The sequence below is a fragment of the Solanum verrucosum genome, unplaced genomic scaffold (assembly GCF_900185275.1).
Source record: "Solanum verrucosum unplaced genomic scaffold, falcon-dt-bn FXZP01000287.1, whole genome shotgun sequence".
Classification (NCBI taxonomy): Eukaryota; Viridiplantae; Streptophyta; class Magnoliopsida; order Solanales; family Solanaceae; genus Solanum; species Solanum verrucosum.
In genome coordinates, this window is record NW_026020292.1 from 545591 (window position 1) to 563549 (window position 17959).

The 17959-nt window shown below is 33.0% G+C and overlaps 1 protein-coding gene across 1 annotated transcript; it reads left to right on the forward strand.

Annotated features, from left to right (window-relative positions):
• Window positions 1–3677: 3677 nt before the first annotated feature.
• LOC125834535 (uncharacterized) lies at window positions 3678–17149 on the forward strand. Its single transcript, XM_049513663.1, has 13 exons — window positions 3678–3905; window positions 4054–4273; window positions 6236–6365; window positions 6486–6588; window positions 8153–8276; window positions 9539–9604; window positions 10492–10530; window positions 11983–12063; window positions 12169–12216; window positions 13091–13141; window positions 15333–15401; window positions 15977–16228; window positions 16395–17149. The coding sequence occupies exons 2-13, from the start codon at window positions 4124–4126 to the stop codon at window positions 16632–16634; spliced, it is 1353 nt and encodes a 450-aa protein (XP_049369620.1). The 5' UTR covers window positions 3678–3905; window positions 4054–4123; the 3' UTR covers window positions 16635–17149.
• The last annotated feature ends 810 nt before the right edge of the window (window positions 17150–17959 follow it).

Consider the following 17959-nt stretch of genomic DNA (forward strand, 5'->3'; position numbering starts at 1 on the left):
ATATATACATAATTATATATTATTTATACAATATCGATATCGATATATATATATAACCATTTTGATTAACCTTTTTTTTATGGTACATATGAGTAACCTTATCTACTTTTGGGAAATTTTAAAAATCAAATTCCAAAAATCCAAAATCTACTACTAAAAGCTTGTTTTTGGATCAAAGTATAGCTATTGATTTCTTAATGATAATTTTGTTACATGATTATACATTATTTATACAATATCAGTATTGACATATTACATATATAAATGACCATTTTGATGAACTCTTTTTTTATACGGTACTAAGTAACCTTATCTACTTTTGTAACCTTAATCTACTTTTGTGAAATTTTAAAATTGAATTCTGAAAATTCAAAATCTACTAAAAACTTGTTTTTGGATCAAAATATTGTTATTGATTTCTTTTTAAATTATAAAGCTTAGGGATGATGCATAAGTACCCCTGAACTATGACCAAAATCTCAACAACACACCTTAACTTAATTAGGATTTTATTACCCCCTAAACTTTAAAATGAAATAACTACACCCTAAAAGCTAACGTGACATAGAGGGTTGAAGGCAAATAATGAGTGAAAAATTGGACACATGTCCTTTTTTAATTCGTAATTTTATAATTAGTTAGTACACATAATTATTGATATTAAAACTCATATATATTTTAATTATTTTTTATTTCTTTCTATTTAAAAAAAATATTTTAATTTCTTCCTCACTTCAAACTTTTTGTTTTTTTTCTTTCATGAATTTTTATCTTCACTTTTAATTATTTTTTAAAAAGTATGTGTATTTTTTTAAAAAAATAATTAATTAAAAAGTATCCTTTAATTTTAACGTTTTAATTTTTTTTATGTTTTATTTGATTTTCTTCACTTATTTTGATATCCATTCTAAATTAACTTATTTTTAAATACGAGGCATTTGGAATTAAATTTGAAATCAAATAAAAAGAAAATACAAAAAAATAACAAAGTAAATAAAATCAATAAAAAAAAAAAAAAGAGAAAAAACAATGAATGAAGGAAAAAAAATTAAAAATTTAAATAAAAGGTAAAAAAAATTCATAAAAAATATGCTTAATTTAAATACAAAATAAAGAAAATAAGAAGATTTAAAAAAATAAAAAAATGTTTACTGACGTGATAGATGCGTGTGTACAAACACAACCAACTTACCTGGTTGAAGGTGTCACGTCAGCACAAAAGGTGCATGAAAATATGGAAAAATGAGTTCGGAGGGGGGAGGGGGTAATATGACCATAATTAAGTTAAGATTTATAGCTGAGATCTCGATCATAGTTTTGAGGGTACTTATACATAGAGCCGTCAAAATGGGCTTAGCCCATTGGGCCGGGCCAATCCAAACTGTTATTGGGGTAGGGTTGGGATATGATTTTTCAAGCCCATTTAAAACTAGGGCTCATAAGTCCTTGCTCCTTGAGGCTTGACCGGGGCTAGGGTTGGGGTCGATTCATGGGCCAAAACTATTTATTTAAGGGTAACTTAGAGAAATCTCACTAGTGTATGAGCTAATTACTTAGATGTACGCTATGTAATATTACTAATCTTATTAAATTTTGGTGCATCCAGATGCATGTATCTTGAGATATGTGAATTCAAAATTAGGTGTAATTTGTTCTAGATACACTCTATCCAAATGGATTCGCATGTAACTAGGATACATAGACAAATCTCGTGCCCTCACTTCCCTCCCATCTTGCCACTCTCTTATCTCGCTATCCAAATGGATTCACCATTCTCTTATCTCACTCGCACATCTGGGATATATCACACCAGATACACGTATCTAGTATCCTAGATACATGTTAATCACACTGGATTTTTTGCTAGTTTATTGAAACAATACCATTGTTTGTCATATTTGATTTGAAATCTTTTCATTTTCTTGTTGTTATAGACTTTTAAGTTTGAAAAGAAAAAAAAAGGAAAAAAGAAAAAAAAAAGAAGGGTGAGCCCGCCCCAGCCTACGACCCTTCTAGGGTTGGGTCGGGTTGAGCATTTTCAAGCTCTTCCAAATGAAGGGTCGGCCCGCCCTAGCCCATCAAATTTCTTGACTCGCGAGACTTGGGCCGGATGGGGTTGGGCTGCCCTTTTTTACAACTCTACTTATACATTATCCCTAAACTTACTACAAACTTTTATATTTCATAAAAGAAAAATGATTCATCTGTTTATGTTCCCAACCAATTCTTATTTATCCTTTTGGTCATCTAACATGAAAATATCATGAAAAGATTGTCCGTAAAATGAAAAAAATTATATTAAAGAATAGTTAGTTACTATCATTGTTATTATTTATTTTTTCATTAGTGGATCTTCATAACTAATTATAATTTGACAAATTATAGTAACTAGTAATTGTGATATTAGTATTTTATTTTATTAAAATATCATGTTGTGATTTTAGATAATGTATTATTTAGTTCACTACAAAAATGATAATTTTATGTCAAACTTATAAATATTTTTGCTAGTTTTTAGAACTTGATATAAGCCATGTTTTTATGTTTTTTTTTTAAAGAAGTGAAATTTACTATGAGATTAGTTAGTGCTGAATTATATATTCTATTATTTATACTTCAAAGATGACATAAAATTAATTCATATATGGTGGAATAACTAATCTCATAAAATACCTCACAATCTATGAGACAACATTATTTATTCCATCCTTTAAACCACACAACTCATTATAGCATAACTATGATTGATGTTTTTTCACATACTTTTATATACATTGTTAGATGTAGGATTAGGGTGTGCATCGGTTGGTTCCGTTCAATATTATATATTATCGATTTTCAATGTGTGAACACGTTAAATTGATAATCAAATCAATTAGATATTTATTATCAGTTTTGATCTCTTAACCATCTGATTTTCGATTTAATCGATAAGAAAATACTCATATAATTTTACATACACAATGTTAATAAAATAAAAATAATAGCACGAATAGAAGTGCAACACAAATTTCTATATTAATCAATTTTGTTTAAGACAAAATTGTTAAATTCGTTCTAAAGACTCATACAATAAATTGCGGAAACAACATTAATTGTTCGTCTTTCACAATCAAATATAAAATTGAGAATATAGAAGGTAACACTAATTTGTGGAGAGAAGAAAAAAGGTATTGCAATAGAAAAGCTAGTTTGTTTTGCTTACGAGTGAAATAATACTAAATTTAGAAAAATAGAATTGATAAAATGTTAAAGTCACTATTTTATATTTAGAGGTAAAATAATAATTTAATATTATCTTATTGAGTTATCGGAAATCAAATTGGCAGTTTCGTTTAAAATTTGTTAACCTAATAATCCAATTTACATAAATCAATAGTGTTTCTAAAAAGGAAAAAATATATAAATACATATCTTATTTTACCATATTTTCTAAAATTCTTTATCATTTTAAAAAAATTACAAAAATCTTCATCGGATACATTTTTATACTCTCAGATATATCTCTCCTATTAAGTAATGTATTATTTGTAATCTGTGAGTTATGTATCTACAGATTGAATGATGTTTCCGAAATCTTATAAATAATTTTTATAATTTCAGAAAATATAGGGATAAGATGTAATTAAATGTAATTTTTACTTATAAAAAATGCAAAAGCCAACAAAATATACGGAGTATTGGTCCAGGTCTGCGTCTCAACTTGTCGGGTTAAGCGACATCTCATTCCAATCAAAAGCCCCTATAAAAGCCCTAACCGGCCGGAGGCAATTGATCTTCTTTCTTCTCCGGCGATTAGCCGTTCAAAATATCTACGTCGTCGATCACCATCCCTGAACGTAACACCTCTTCTCCTGTGCTAAATTTCGACCGATAGGTTTTCAGCAAGTCCGCCTTGGGAACAGGTAAATTCGACCGTTGTATTCGAATTGAAATGGTGACTAGGTAGTCAAAGTCGACTCATTTGAATTCTGAGATGACCTGACAGTTTATTTCTTAACTGTGTTCTATTTTGCACTAATTTCGAGTTCATTTGTTTGTGGTAATGAAGAGCGGAAGCTGGCAAAAAGAGAAAAAAAAAACAAGTTTTCATTATTTGTCTGGATAATGAGTTGACGTGATAATGAGTAGACTCTCATTTAGGCCACGTCCACTTGACATTCACAAGAAGTTACCTATTGTAAAATCTGTAAAGGATTTTGAAGATGATGATTCACAGTCCAATACCCGCAATCAAATCATTCGTCTCGCTGCCGAAGCGGCAGATATTGAGGTTTGCTGAAATCAAGTTTGATAATCTACTGCATTCTTGTTCCTATTTGATTGTTAATGTTGCATGGTTTGATATGTGTATGTTTAGCGTTCGTAGAACACAAAGCTCTAGAGAAATATATTTGAGTATGCAGATGAAATGACTGTTTAGGTCTTCATTTTCTTCCTCAATATTGAGAAAGATCATTCAGACATTTAGCTATTAAAAAGAATGAGCTTTGGGTTCTTCATACGTTCTGTGAAATTTTTAGTCTAGTGGTAAGTGATCTCTATTTGCTGATAATTTACTGTCAATAACCATAATAATTCAATGTTTTTGGATTTGGGGCCATGAATATCTTCTTAACTAAAGTGTATGTCCGAATGTAATTTACATGCTTTGGTTAAACAAAGGGGAATTAATTGTCTTGAGAATCGCCTATGCAGAGTGTTGGGCAATGGCTCTTTGGTATTTTGTTTTCCCTATTATTGGAAGTATAATGCATACCCTGCAACTCAGTTTCTTTGTCTTGAACTAAAGTCAGATTTTTTACGGCATTTATAAAAGAATGCTCAAAACAATTTTTCTTGCACAAATTCATGATAAAATAAGTCATGATGCTCAAGAAAGGTACTCTGAAGCTTGTATGACTGTGTTTGAGGGCTTCTAGTGGTGTGGTGTACTTATCTTGTTAGCCAAGTTGACAACTATATACTGTTAATGGTTGAACATAGAGGAGGGTTCTGGTTTTCTTAAGCAAATTAGTGAACATATCCAAAAAAAGAGAGGAGGTAATCCATTCATTATAGTATCATACTAGAGACGTTTTCCAAGTTTCTTAAGAGACGCATACTATGGACTTAGTGGTTTTTAGATTAGCTTCTGATATGGTGTATGAATTGTTCCTATTTCTAATTCTTACTTGAAACTCTGTTTTCATGGGAAAATCATTTTATGTATTGTTTCCCTTTCGCTTCTGCTGGTCTCTAATTAAAATAGGAGATCATAAGTCATCAGAAGACTCCTCATTCTAGAAATGACAGTAGTTATTGTAGTTTTAGTTTTTACTTAGGTCAGTGTTACTGATGGTTTGGTGTTATTGAATGATAAAAGTATGAGCCACCTGACAAGCATTTACTTGCTAAATGTGGTCTTCCTTCTTTCGTTTTGAATGATGAAGTGTGGACTGCTGCTTCTTTTATTTGGTGGTGTTCTTGAAGAGATGCAGATCTTTGGAATTGTAAAGTACTTGTTGTCAGAATTTTAAGGCCTTGATGGTTTTAAGGCTGTATTTCCCCTAATCAAAGTTTTCAGGCATCTTTGGTGTGAAGGTGTTTTTGGGGAAACGTTCGTTGTGAGACACTAAGGTGCAATGTCTGATTACAACGGGTTATAATTTTCTTAATTTGTTTAACCTATTCTACTTTTGAAGCACCAGAAAACAAAGTGAAGCCATTTTTAGTTCATTCACTGAGGAATATTCCGAGAAAGTTGTCTGTGATAATTAAAGAGTTCTCCAATTGTTTCTTCCCCGGAAGTGACTAAGGCATAGCCATAAAACTGGTATATCCTAAATACTAGAAGGTTAGTTTGAGATGTTAAAAGTTTGTTGCTGTGCAGTACACTCAACTTCTTTGGGAAATGGGCACCTTTTTTTAAGCGAGAGATGAAAAATTAGATGTTCAATAATCTATTTTGATTTCCTTGTATCTTAGATGCCATCAACATACTTTCAGAAGTTTACTTATCTTTCTTTTTATCGTTTTTAAAATTTGTATCAAGAGATCTTAAAATTTTTGGTTTTTGCAATATGAGGAAACTGTTCTTGCTTTAAACTCCACTGGAAGTTGTCTACTAGAATCATAGAATATTTTCGAAACTGTGAAGTTTATGGTGCGGAATAAGATGTGGAATTTAGGTTTGATATCTGGATAGGTTGTATTTGTTGCTAAATTGATTGTGCTGGAAAAATTTATTCCTTAGGTACAACACACTTCTAGCAAGAAGTTTATTCCTGAAATACCTATACCTGAGTATGTGGTGGTGGATACATATGAAAGAGATTATTCACGCACTTTTGCTCAGCCAACATCTTATATACATGCTAGAGGAGGTATGCGAAGAACATGACTAGTATTTGATTTTCTTCAAAGTTGATAGTAACTTCTGAAATATGCTGTTTATTCTTTATCTTAAAAATGAACTTACTGAAATTTTGTTAAATTAACTATAGCCCGAGCCGAGATTGGAGAATTTGTTGAGTACGATCTTGACAACGAGGATGAAGATTGGCTTCAAGACCTAAACAGAGAGAGAAAGGCTCTTGCAGCTGAAAAGTAAAAATCTTACTGTACTCCTACATGTATATTGTGTTGTGTTCATTGTCTGTTTAATTGGTTGGTGGCAGTCTTGTTTTCATTCTTACCTCATTAATGTACTTTTGAATGATTACTGATTACTATCTGTTTCTCCTGGTAGTTGGTCTTCCCATTTTCTTGATTGCACTGTTTAATTATTTTTTTACTAGTATTTACTGGATTAATTGTTGCACTTCTGTGGATATGGTGAATTCTAGTACTTGCAACTATTCATTCTGTCAAAAGAAGTAAGACGTGCTAATCTCACAAAAAAAGAGAAGAATTAAGACCTGCTAAAACCCATCCAAAGTTAATGGTTTATGGTCTTTATCTTATCTAAAACCAAAAAAAAGAAAGGATTATGGATATTTCCGGTGCAGGTTTCATTATAACTCATCGGCACTACATGTGACCACGACACCAATGCTTAGGCAACCTAGAAAACAAAATTTAAGAAAAATAAGGATATAGAATGATTCTGCACCCAAGGGTGTGGCCTGGTGGTCAATAAAGGTTCAAATATCAGTGAAGTAAAAAACAATAGGTGATATCTTCTCATATGCCAAGCATTGATTGGTAGAGCTACCGGTGTCTGTGTTGGTGGGAGGTAGCAGATCCCCGGTAAAATTAGTCGAGGTGCAAGCAAGTTTGCTAGGACTCCACCATCCCATTATAAAAAAAGAGGAGATAGAATGATTCCATTATATACTCATATTACAACTTCTTAAGCTATATATTAGCCAATTGAAGTGCTACATAGATAGTTGCTAATAAATCATGACTGCCCAATTTTAGGGGAAGAGCCTCTCTCTGATCTTGCCAGTGTTGTCTGAAGTGCTCCGGTGTGCTTCAATAATGGAAACCTGACTTCACTTTTGATGCTTTGAACCACATTGACGCTCAAGCCATTCTTCTGGAATCCTTACATGGCTCTGGAGGTCAAAGCTTGCGCAGGCAAAGGTGATCATAATACAGGGACATGTTATATGACATGGATGTTTAGAGCAAAAGCTCATTAATTTTTGGGATCTTCTTAGATTACCTACCTTGACCTTACCTTGATCAAGAGTCTTCTGCGTATTGTCTGACAGTCCATATTAACTAGCCCATCCATTTTCTAACCTGATTTTAACCTCATGTGAGGTAGAATTTCTTATATGCCAAAAACTTGTTTGTCACTGTCTCGTTTCACTTTACTTGGTTTCATTAGCTCTAGCAACATAGAATGCTTTCTTTCCTTAGTTTATCCTTACAAGTTCTCCTACAGTTGACTAGCTAACAGACCAGCATTTTTTTGAGCACTTCTGTTTTCCTTGTTGCTCTCCAACTCAGTCAGACTGCTATGCCCTATTCCCTCACACTGCTATCCGTCTTCATTATCTTATTTTTATTCTGTATTTTGCTTCAAATATTTTTCTTTCATCCACAGGATTTTCTCTAATTATACATTATCTTCATCTTGTTACTATCCAATTATATAAACCTTGTTCATGATTTGAATTTTGGATTTGCTTATTCAGACTTTACTTTTTGCCTGATATAGGTTGGAGACCATTCTGCACAAATTAGAGGTTTTAGATCACAAGGCCCGAGAAAGAGCAGGAGTGATTACTCCTACTCTTAACTCACCTATCCCGGTGCTTCTAAGTTTCGATGCTTCTGTTGAGGTGAAAATGTCTCTGCTTAATATGTTTCGTTTGCTGGTTTTACTTTTGACTTTTTGTTGCTTTGTTATTTAAAAGGATCCTTTCGAGTAGTTGATACTGTTGGTTTGGTAATAAGTTTCATCTTTTTGTTGTTAATGTGGACTTTGTAGAGAACCTATGTTCATTATTTAGTTTACCTCTTACGTTAGTCTGCAAAATTACAACAGAATTCTTAGAGGCAATGTGTTGAATGATCAGAAGAAGAACCAAAACAATTTCTTTCTTTTTGTAGTCCTTCTGCTTTTGTTTCTTGACTAAGTGATCCGATGAACTAAATGATCTCAAGGGATGCATGGGAGGAATATTCAAAGGAGTCATTATGTGCTATAAGTTTTCTAGTGCCAGCTAGTGTCTCTTTTGGTTGTTTGGTCCATTGTTTTCCTGCTCTTTTATGTAATCGTGAAAAAAAGCCTTCACATAAAGCTGTTGAATTATGGATGCAATTATATTGCACAGTTGCAGAAAGTCACCGATGTTGTGGTATCCCCAATGGTTAATTGTTTTCTTCTACGGAGAACTACCAAAATCCAATGATAATTATGTGTAGCTTCTGGTCTTTGATTGAAGAAGGGTTACTTTGAGACCAAAGAGTTCGATTCTTATACATGATGGACTTCTCATACTTCCAAATATTTAGTAAGTAAAGAGATAGGTTCTAATTTTAATTGACATGAAGATTACTGTTAACTTCTAAAATTCTCAGTTAAGGACCTGAAGAGGTGATATCAGTTTTCAGACAGAAATCGTGTTAAACTCAAAGGACGTATCATGTAAAGAAAGTTTGAGATCATTGGCCTTCTTTGGCATTTTTTACTGTCAAGTTGAAATTTTCCGTGTTCTGGTATGCGTTGTATCAGTTCAATAGAAAGGGACGACATCTTTTGTAGGAGATGTCTGAAAATTACTGTTTCACTGAGAAGCATCAGTCTGCAACTTATGTCTATGTATTGAATAAATGCATATTTTAGGTATGGAGGTAACATTATTTGGGGGGGGGGGGGGGTTGTGGTATATTTTAATTTGTTTAGTTATAAATGCATAACATGTACAAGAGCTTTCTGCTTCTTGCGTGATCTTAATTTCAGATGTCATGACTGGTTTTCTTTTGTGAGATTGATTTGCTTCTCTGAGTGTTGTAATTCAGTAGTTTTACTTATTTTCTAAAGAGAGTTGGCTTGCGTTGAGTCTAATGGTTGACCTTTCTTTCTTTCCCTGAAATCTAGGCATTGCAATCTCTAACCATCAAATATGGAATTTTCCAGTCAATTTATACTTACTGGAAAGACAAGGTACCTATTCCTCACCAATTTATGCTGTGTGATACTGTGATTTAACATCATTTTATGTTGTGTAATTTGATGAAGAAAAAGTGAATGGGATTCCAGTTGGAGGGATTATTATAGTTGGTATTGAAACTGATATCTGTATGCATACATGATACAACATACATCTATGAAGTTCCTCTCCACTTATTCTTATACTAGCATGATCATTAGTGGCCATTGTAATCAGTAAGTCTACAGATGAACCTATCCTGTCAAATTTCAGATCATGTTTGTATCAGCAGCTATACACAATAGGTGCTAATGCAATCCTTTTTGGACAAAAAATTTCAGTTTGGATCGTTTGGGATGGCTGAAACTATGTATCTTAAATGGTTGTGAACGGATATGTGGCTTCTATTAGGTAATTCATTCTGATAGAAAGAAGACCTCATTTATTGGATATATATAGTCCTAAGGATTATTGTTCAAAACATCTATTAAACAAATTGTATGGTGTTCAAGTTAAAAAAATTAAAATAAAATAGAAGTTCCAAAAAAAATTGTATGTGGTTATATGACTTGATGCAAGACTTCCTATTTTTTGTTTTTCGATAGCTGCGGTGTTTGGGATAGCTTGTGCCTCCTATTTTCCTTCTTTTTTTAAAAAAAGAACTTCCTATTCAATTTTACATATACTGGACTTGATATGCACGGTGATAAGTTTCTTGATATCTCAATCATTGTTCAGTTATGTACCAAAATGCAATGGACTTCAAGTGCTTGACTAATTAATTGGTGCTATGATGTTTTCTTTTTTATTATCAGCATTGCTAGATTTTTAGTAATTTGATATGTTAAAGATGAATCTCACACATCTCTTTTTCTTGGAATTCACATTTCTTGTCTACCAGCGGGAACGGTGGCAGAAGCCTATTCTTCGGCGTTTGCAGGTCAAGTTTTAATTTCTGTATTGTAATCCAGATATAAATGATTGCATTGGGGTTACACATAGTACATATATGGTTTATCAAGCAATCTTCTTTGTGTTCCATAACTCATTAGTTTGTTCTGTAGAAAACATATGGACAAGGTTCCCTTCCCCGAATTTTCTCTGATGGTTTTATCATTTGAATTTTATTCTTCAGACAGACTCATCCAGAAGAAATAGTAAAGAGATATCTTGAGTTAGTTAGCCTCTTAAAGTCAGAGATTTCCATTTTTGAATTTATTATGTTAGTAAATAATCTAACACACTTTTCACTGGTGATTTTTAAATCTCTTTTTGTCCTTAATAGTTTTTGAATTCGTTGTGATTTGATTGTCATGTTAGATAATATATATAATCTCTATCTGCTAGTTCAGTTACACTTCTTCTCTTGAAAATGTATACTCGGGAGCTGGATTAATAGGAATGAAGAAGGAAATAAATAGGGAATGTAGCTCCTTGAATTTACATTCTTATTAATTTCAATAAGTACCAAGAAAATTTGCATAAACCAATTTATTCCCTCTTTCTGTTTTGGCCTTCTCTTCTCTTCTACGTCTATCTGAGTTTTTCCAGTATTTAGTCTCCTTGTTTGTTAAATTAATTTCCTCTTATGACAGGTATACCTCAGTGCTTGTCATTTTATTCTCAGTTTGCCTGGCTATATCAAATAACTTTACTGGTTCTCTTTGATATTTTTGGGCCTTCAAATAAGCATCAACTGAAGCCATGACCATATTCTTCTATTGATGTTGTTTTCTTTCATCACTTCATATTAATTTCAACATATCTTTCAAGCACTAAAAGAGATTTTCTGCATGTTTTTTTGGGAAGTTACTCTCTTCCATTAGAAGAGAAAGCTGGACTCATATCATGCAATAATATTAATGGTGTCTAATTTTTGGCCATACTTGTAGAAGAAAATACTAAAATGTGTATCAGTGAAGCTCCTTAGAAATTAGAATTTGGTATTTTTGCTTCTTCAGAACTTAATGCTACACATTCCCTTTCTTTAATTTCCTGTCCTCATTCTTGACGATGAGTGAGATATTTCAAATAGAATGTTTTTGGTTGTTTCATATCCCTCAAAGCTAAAAGTTCCAATGTTGCATTCACTGTTCATTTTTTCTGTCTTGCTTTTTCCTGTTTAATCAATTTTTTCGTGCAAGAATTCTCACATGAAATATTGTTGCATCATCGCTCCTATTTGCACAAATTTTTTCTAACATATGACCGGTGATATTTTTCCTATTGAAAAGTTTTAAGGTTCCTTTTCTTTATTTCATTTTGGTGGATTTTTGATATATGCACCCTCGTAAGAGATAATCGTATTTAGATTTGGTGTTCTGTGACTCCACCAGTTACAAGTGATTACATTCTGAGTTTCTGATTGCTTTTTCTACCTTCATTCTTGCAGCCTCCTCCACCTGTTAGTGATACCAATCCATATAATGTATTTAGGCCAAGAGAGAAGGCTCACAGACTTCACACAAGGAGGGTATGCGACTTTGGTTACTTTGACCTTAAATATTCTTGCTAAATCATCGGCCTTGATGATTAGTTGTTATGAGGCATTTATTTTACTTCCTTTTTTCTGTCATAGATGCAAAGGAGGGAAAACAATGTGCAGTCATTTGAAAAGCTTCGCCAGGTGAGTGGGGAATTACAGTTGGAGTTCTCAATTCGTTTCTTCTGCACGTGCTGACAACTAGAAAAAAAACAAATTACCAACAGGGCTTTCATTTGTGGTTGTGTTATCGTGTCCTTGCCCTGCTTATTGGCCCAGGCTACTCTTTCGTCACAGATCTTGCTCAGTATCTTTCTTAGTCTGCTCGTGACCCTTACTATCAACTTTTTGCATAACCAAGTGACTTTTCTTTATCACCCTCATTTCCTTCATTTTATGTACTTTTAGTAGTAACTATCATCCAATCCATCTTCAACTTCTGCATGAACATGCCCAGGCCACTCTTTCATCACAGATCTTGCTCAGCATCTTTCTTAGTCTGCTCGTGACCCTTACTATAAAATTTTGGCACAACCAAGTGGCCATTCTTTATCACCTCATTTCCTTCAGTTTATGTACTTTTAGTTGTAACTATTGTCCAATCCATCTTCAACTTCTGCATGAATATGGTATTGCAACACCAAACCAGAATAATCGCGATTTTTTGTGTTTCAACCTCCCTGTTTTCCGAAATGAATTTGAACATCTTTTTAAGATGGTGGGATTTAAGTTGCAAATTGTAGGTCACTCATACCAATGTTTTTGGTGCCTACACCTGACATCATTTGCTTATCTGAGATTAATTCTCTCAAATATAGGATGATTGTCTCGGTGATATAACAATGATGAACTAAGTTACAAAAGCTGTTACCTGACTTGATTTCCTCTAGCAAGCCTCCCATATAATAGGTTAGAGGGATACTTTGCATCTCGTACAGAGGCTCTGCTAAAGATTGTGTTGACTTCCTTTTTTAAATTGAATTGTATTGTATAAAATCGTATGTCTCATATTCTACAGGTTAGGCGCAGCCTTGACCAATCAAAGACCATTCTTGAGGCTCTCATTAAGGTTTGTCTTTCTGAATAACTAGTAAAACAGCCCATGTTTCACGTGGTCGTGAAAAATTATATACATTTTCCATATTAAAGAATATACTTCAATTTTTTTTCTCATCTTAAACTTGCTAATTCTCACAAATAAAATGCTTAAATTATTATTATCCATAATGAAGAAGCTAAGTTTTTACTATAAATATGAATGAATTTTAAATTTTAAATATTAGCAACAAAAAATCATTAGGAAGACGAGCTCCTAATTAGCCTTGTAAGATGAATTTTAAATTTTTATGTTGCAACTTCTTTGTTTGGGTTAAATTGTGTTGGAATCTTATTCTTGAAAGGATGTATACCTTGTATTTGAAATCAAAATCAAAATACAAAAATACAATAAAAAATGAAAATTGATTAAAACTATACTTGTATTTTTTCCAAATTTAAAATTAATTGAATGTTAAGAGTTATGCTCGTCTCTCACAATGACTTGTCCAATTAATCTTCTTTTCTCGATTGAATTATACATGTTTTGCTACATATGAAAAAATTAAAAAGGAAGCTTCTTTTCCTTTTGGGGGGTTCTTGCTCATAAATAATGATGTGATTGTGCAATAATGATTGTAGTTAATCTGCATCATCACAAGAGCACTCTCACCATTTTAACCATGGATAATTAGCTTTCCTGATTGTTTGGACAGAGGGAAGGCATTAAGTAATAACTTTGTTCTCTTATGTAGTAACATTAAAAAATCTTCTTGAATAGCATAAGTACCACAAGTTAGAAAGAGCAAATTTTGAAATTATTAAATACTAAGTTGCTCGGACTCGGGTGCCTGAAATGGGTGCGGATCTACAAGTCAGATCCTTTATGATCTAAATTTTAATATATGGGGATACAGATCCATATTTGGATATGGGTGCGGGGATTCAGCTAAAAATAATTCAAATATCTAAAATAGAGCTATAAAACCTAAATTATTAGATATTATGTGGAAAACTTGAGGAGAAAATATTGATCAAGAGGAGAATCCCGGAAGGAGATAAAAGGAAAGAGAGTGAAAATAGAAATTTATAAATACAAGGTATTTCATTTTCTTCAATTTCACCTTAGTTTTTGTTTTGATTACAGAAATAATTGAATTTGTCTAGAATTTCTCTCTCGAATTTGGTCAAAGTACCCAAAACCAGTTGCCCAGATCGGGTACGGATCCCACATCGACACCCACACCCACATCGTGTCGACATGGGTGCGGCACCAAAAGTGAAGAGTCCGAGCAACTTAGCTTAAATAAGATGAAGAAAAAAAAAAGCAAACAACTAATTTATGAGAGAAAAGGTAAATGTGTTGTAAAATAAAGATAAGCAACAATTATAAGAACATATTGCATGATATGTTACAAAGTGCAGTATTTAATGAATCTAATAAGTTAACAATTTGAGGAATTACAATTTTGCATAAGTTTATATGCAAACTTTGCTGCTACCTGTCTACTTCCCTGAGTTGGTTTTATAGAATTTTCTATATATTACAAATTGCAAACAATCAAACAATGTCAAAACTGCATAAGCTACTTATAAGTTTTGCAATGTACTTATTTTGGGTGGAATCGATTTCATATGATTTCTCCTATTTAAAATCTGTCTGTCTACACTACTACAACCGGTTGCTTGTGGCCTATTGCTATATCTGATACTCAAGAAGGGTGACACTTGAGGGTGACATTCTTGACTAATATGATCATTTCTTTTTGCAACAAAGTCTGTTAGTGTCTCCATTTATAGGACTACCATATGGAATGCCAAATGATTCCATTAAGACGACTGTTAATTATTTAGGGGTTATGGTAATAAAAAGTTGTGAAAATATGAATGAATGGAGTAGTAATTGACACATTAAATTTTTGTACAAGAAGAAATAGAAGAAATTGTCAAAAAAAGAAGAGAAAAAGATAAATAGGATTCTTGGCCAAATAGAGATGCCACATCACTCTTCTTTTGCCATCTCTCTTTGGCCTAGCTTTAAATATATATGGACTGCAATGTGGAAGACTTACCAAAAAAATTTCAATGTGAAGATATGGATAGCATGTACTTTTATCGTTCTAAGCTTGTTACCACAAAATAAAGAAATTATAGACCTTTACAAAGTCTATCTCTCTGATCACCTTATCAGCAGTTTTCAACTCCTTTGATGTGATTATATGCAGAGAGAGGAGAAGAAACGAGAGGTTGTGGAGAGTGAGGTTAGTCTTCAGAGACTTCAAATGAAACACAAGGTATGTAGAGTGTGGTATTTTCTCTTTCTCCTTTGCAACTTTTATGCTTGTAATACCTACTTGCTGAAGTGATATTGCTGTTTGACAATCCACAATGAAATAACTTTTTTTGCGTCACAAGTCACAACAGGGGACAGCATTTTATGAGTATGCCTACTCTCTTTTTAATGATGATTGCTTTCTGAGTTATATGAAATTGAGTCAATTATATTACATGCTGTTATGAATCAACTCCATTTGCAGTACTGGAAAAGAACTTTTTTTTTGAAACAGTACCGGAAAAGAACATTTTGTAATCCATTAAAAGTTGGTTGTGCCGAATGGGCTGGTGATAAATCATTTTGGATAGGTTAAAAGTGGAGGTAACTTTTTATGGCAAAGTACTATCTTTGATTGTGGGACAGATCTTTGTTAGCCAACTGCCTTTTTGTCAACTGCCCATATAGCCATGACCTCTTCAATTCAATATCTTTTAGCACCATAACTGGTTCTCAGCTCTTTGGTATAAGCTTTAAGGTCATTTTATGTGCAATGCGCTTTGATTCTGAATTAATAGTAAGTTTCTTGGTTTCCAGAATGAAATTGAGCTTTTCGAGGACACGTTGGCTCTTCCTGGATTTTCTTCCTTCCCAAGTATGTTTGGTTCAAGTGAAGAGGAATATGTTGACTCGGATGATGCTGCTATTAGCCGTCCACATGCTCAGTTTGATGTCTCGCCAAATCTTACCTTCGTTGACTCAAAGCCAGTGATGGTGTCTGCTGGAAGCATGAGGCAAGAGCGAGAGTTGAAACGACGATATGTCCCACCTGGATGGCTCCACAAATTGGTGCTTACCTACTCTTTTGATAATTCTTTTTAATCTCCTCTTTAATCATTCATAGATTCACATGAGTTACTTGTCCTTTGTATCTAAGCATGTGCTATACATTGAACTTAATGCACTCATAGTACTAAACTAATTACCAGACTTTGCTCTTATTGATTTGATGTAGGATCCAAATGAGCCACTTCTCCTGTTTACTAAACCTCTTGATCCAGAAAAATTGGCAGCTGCAAGTATCACACCTCCAGGTTCTTCAATGGAAAATGGCGTAGCTGGACGCACATTCAACCCTCGTGGAAGGATTGGCCGAGGTGGCAGAATAGTGTTTGATAGATGGAACCCACTTATGCATACCCCAATTGAGTGTGCTGATGCTTTACATGTACCATTAAATTCTGCTCATCCCTGATATAATCAACCCTTCCCATGGTTCATTTGTCCATCCACATTTAAGAGGGAGAATTTGTGTTGATGATTTTCCAAGGTTTTGAGCCCTTGATGAATTTTGACGACACTAGAAAACTATCTTTTGTTGAAAGTGGTGAGGACAGCGTGTCCTTTGTTTCTTTTACTGCTGCAGGATGTATCACTCTAGTTATTTCTTATGTAGGTTAAGGAGTGAAATCATCTCTCTGCCCAGTGTTACATTTTATGTTCAAGATGATAGGAAAATAGAGCTCTTCTTTCTTTCCTCCTTCCTCCTACCATACAGAATGCAGGACAATTATCAAAGTATATGCCTAACTAGAAAACGTAAGCTTCTACATTGTGAATTTAACCAACCAGTTTTGGTCGTACATTGTGAAGAACTTTCACTTTGTAGTTGGATCTTCCTAGTAAGGTTCGGCCGTGCCTGTGTTGAAAATTTAAATGCAGCTGAGAGCCGGATTCTAATCAAATTATTATGTGATAATTTGTTTCTACTTTTGACAATTTATTTAGAGAAGTTGTTAAAGAATATTGTATGTCGTAATATTAGAAATTTTGTTTCCTATTAGATGTGTTGTGCAATGTATAAAATGGGCTATCATGTGCTGCTTCAACTGAAAAAATAAATAAAAGAAAGGAGACGGGTTATTAGCATCCAGTAAGTGTAAGGCTCCGTTGTAACATTTAGAAAATTTTCAGCCGGTTGTTTCAGTAGATCTATGAACTTTTTTGTCAATAAACTGCACACAACAGAACGTGGTTGTATTTTTCTTCTATATAGGATGGGTCCCTTTAATCTTTTAATACTCTATTCTTAATAAAATATAAACGAATAGTTTTTTTTCTTTTGGTAGGAAATGCAATAATAAGAATACATCTTTGATATATCAAAGGGAAGACGACTTAAAACACACTTTAATCTTTACTGTTATAAAATATTATAGTGTGGATGTCCATTACATCAAGAAGTTATTTTCACTCATTATTTCCATTATCTTCCTCCATTATGAAGATTACCATAACCTCGAACTTTATAACCATTATTCTTGTAACCTTTCACTTCCATAACTTCCTCCATTATATTTATGTTAATGTCATGTTTATGACTAACTTTTTGTATGCCTCTATGCTACACTATAAATAGAGGCATAAAGGTTCATATTGTATACACTTGAAAATTTGGTGAATACTTAAAAGAAAGAAAGTTATATTATATTGTTCCTCTTGTCTTATATTCTTCTTGTCTTCATCTTTATATTGTTCTTTTGTTCTTAAGTTTTACAACACGTTATCAGCACGATTGTT

Bases quoted from the DNA above. Each gene is read 5' to 3' on its own strand.
- LOC125834535 (XM_049513663.1), top strand. From the start codon at position 4,124: ATGAGTAGACTCTCATTTAGGCCACGTCCACTTGACATTCACAAGAAG. The intron at 4,274-6,235 runs GTTTGCTGAAAT...TTTATTCCTTAG, and splicing joins CCGAAGCGGCAGATATTGAG to GTACAACACACTTCTAGCAA. The intron at 12,217-13,090 runs GTGAGTGGGGAA...CATATTCTACAG, and splicing joins CATTTGAAAAGCTTCGCCAG to GTTAGGCGCAGCCTTGACCA.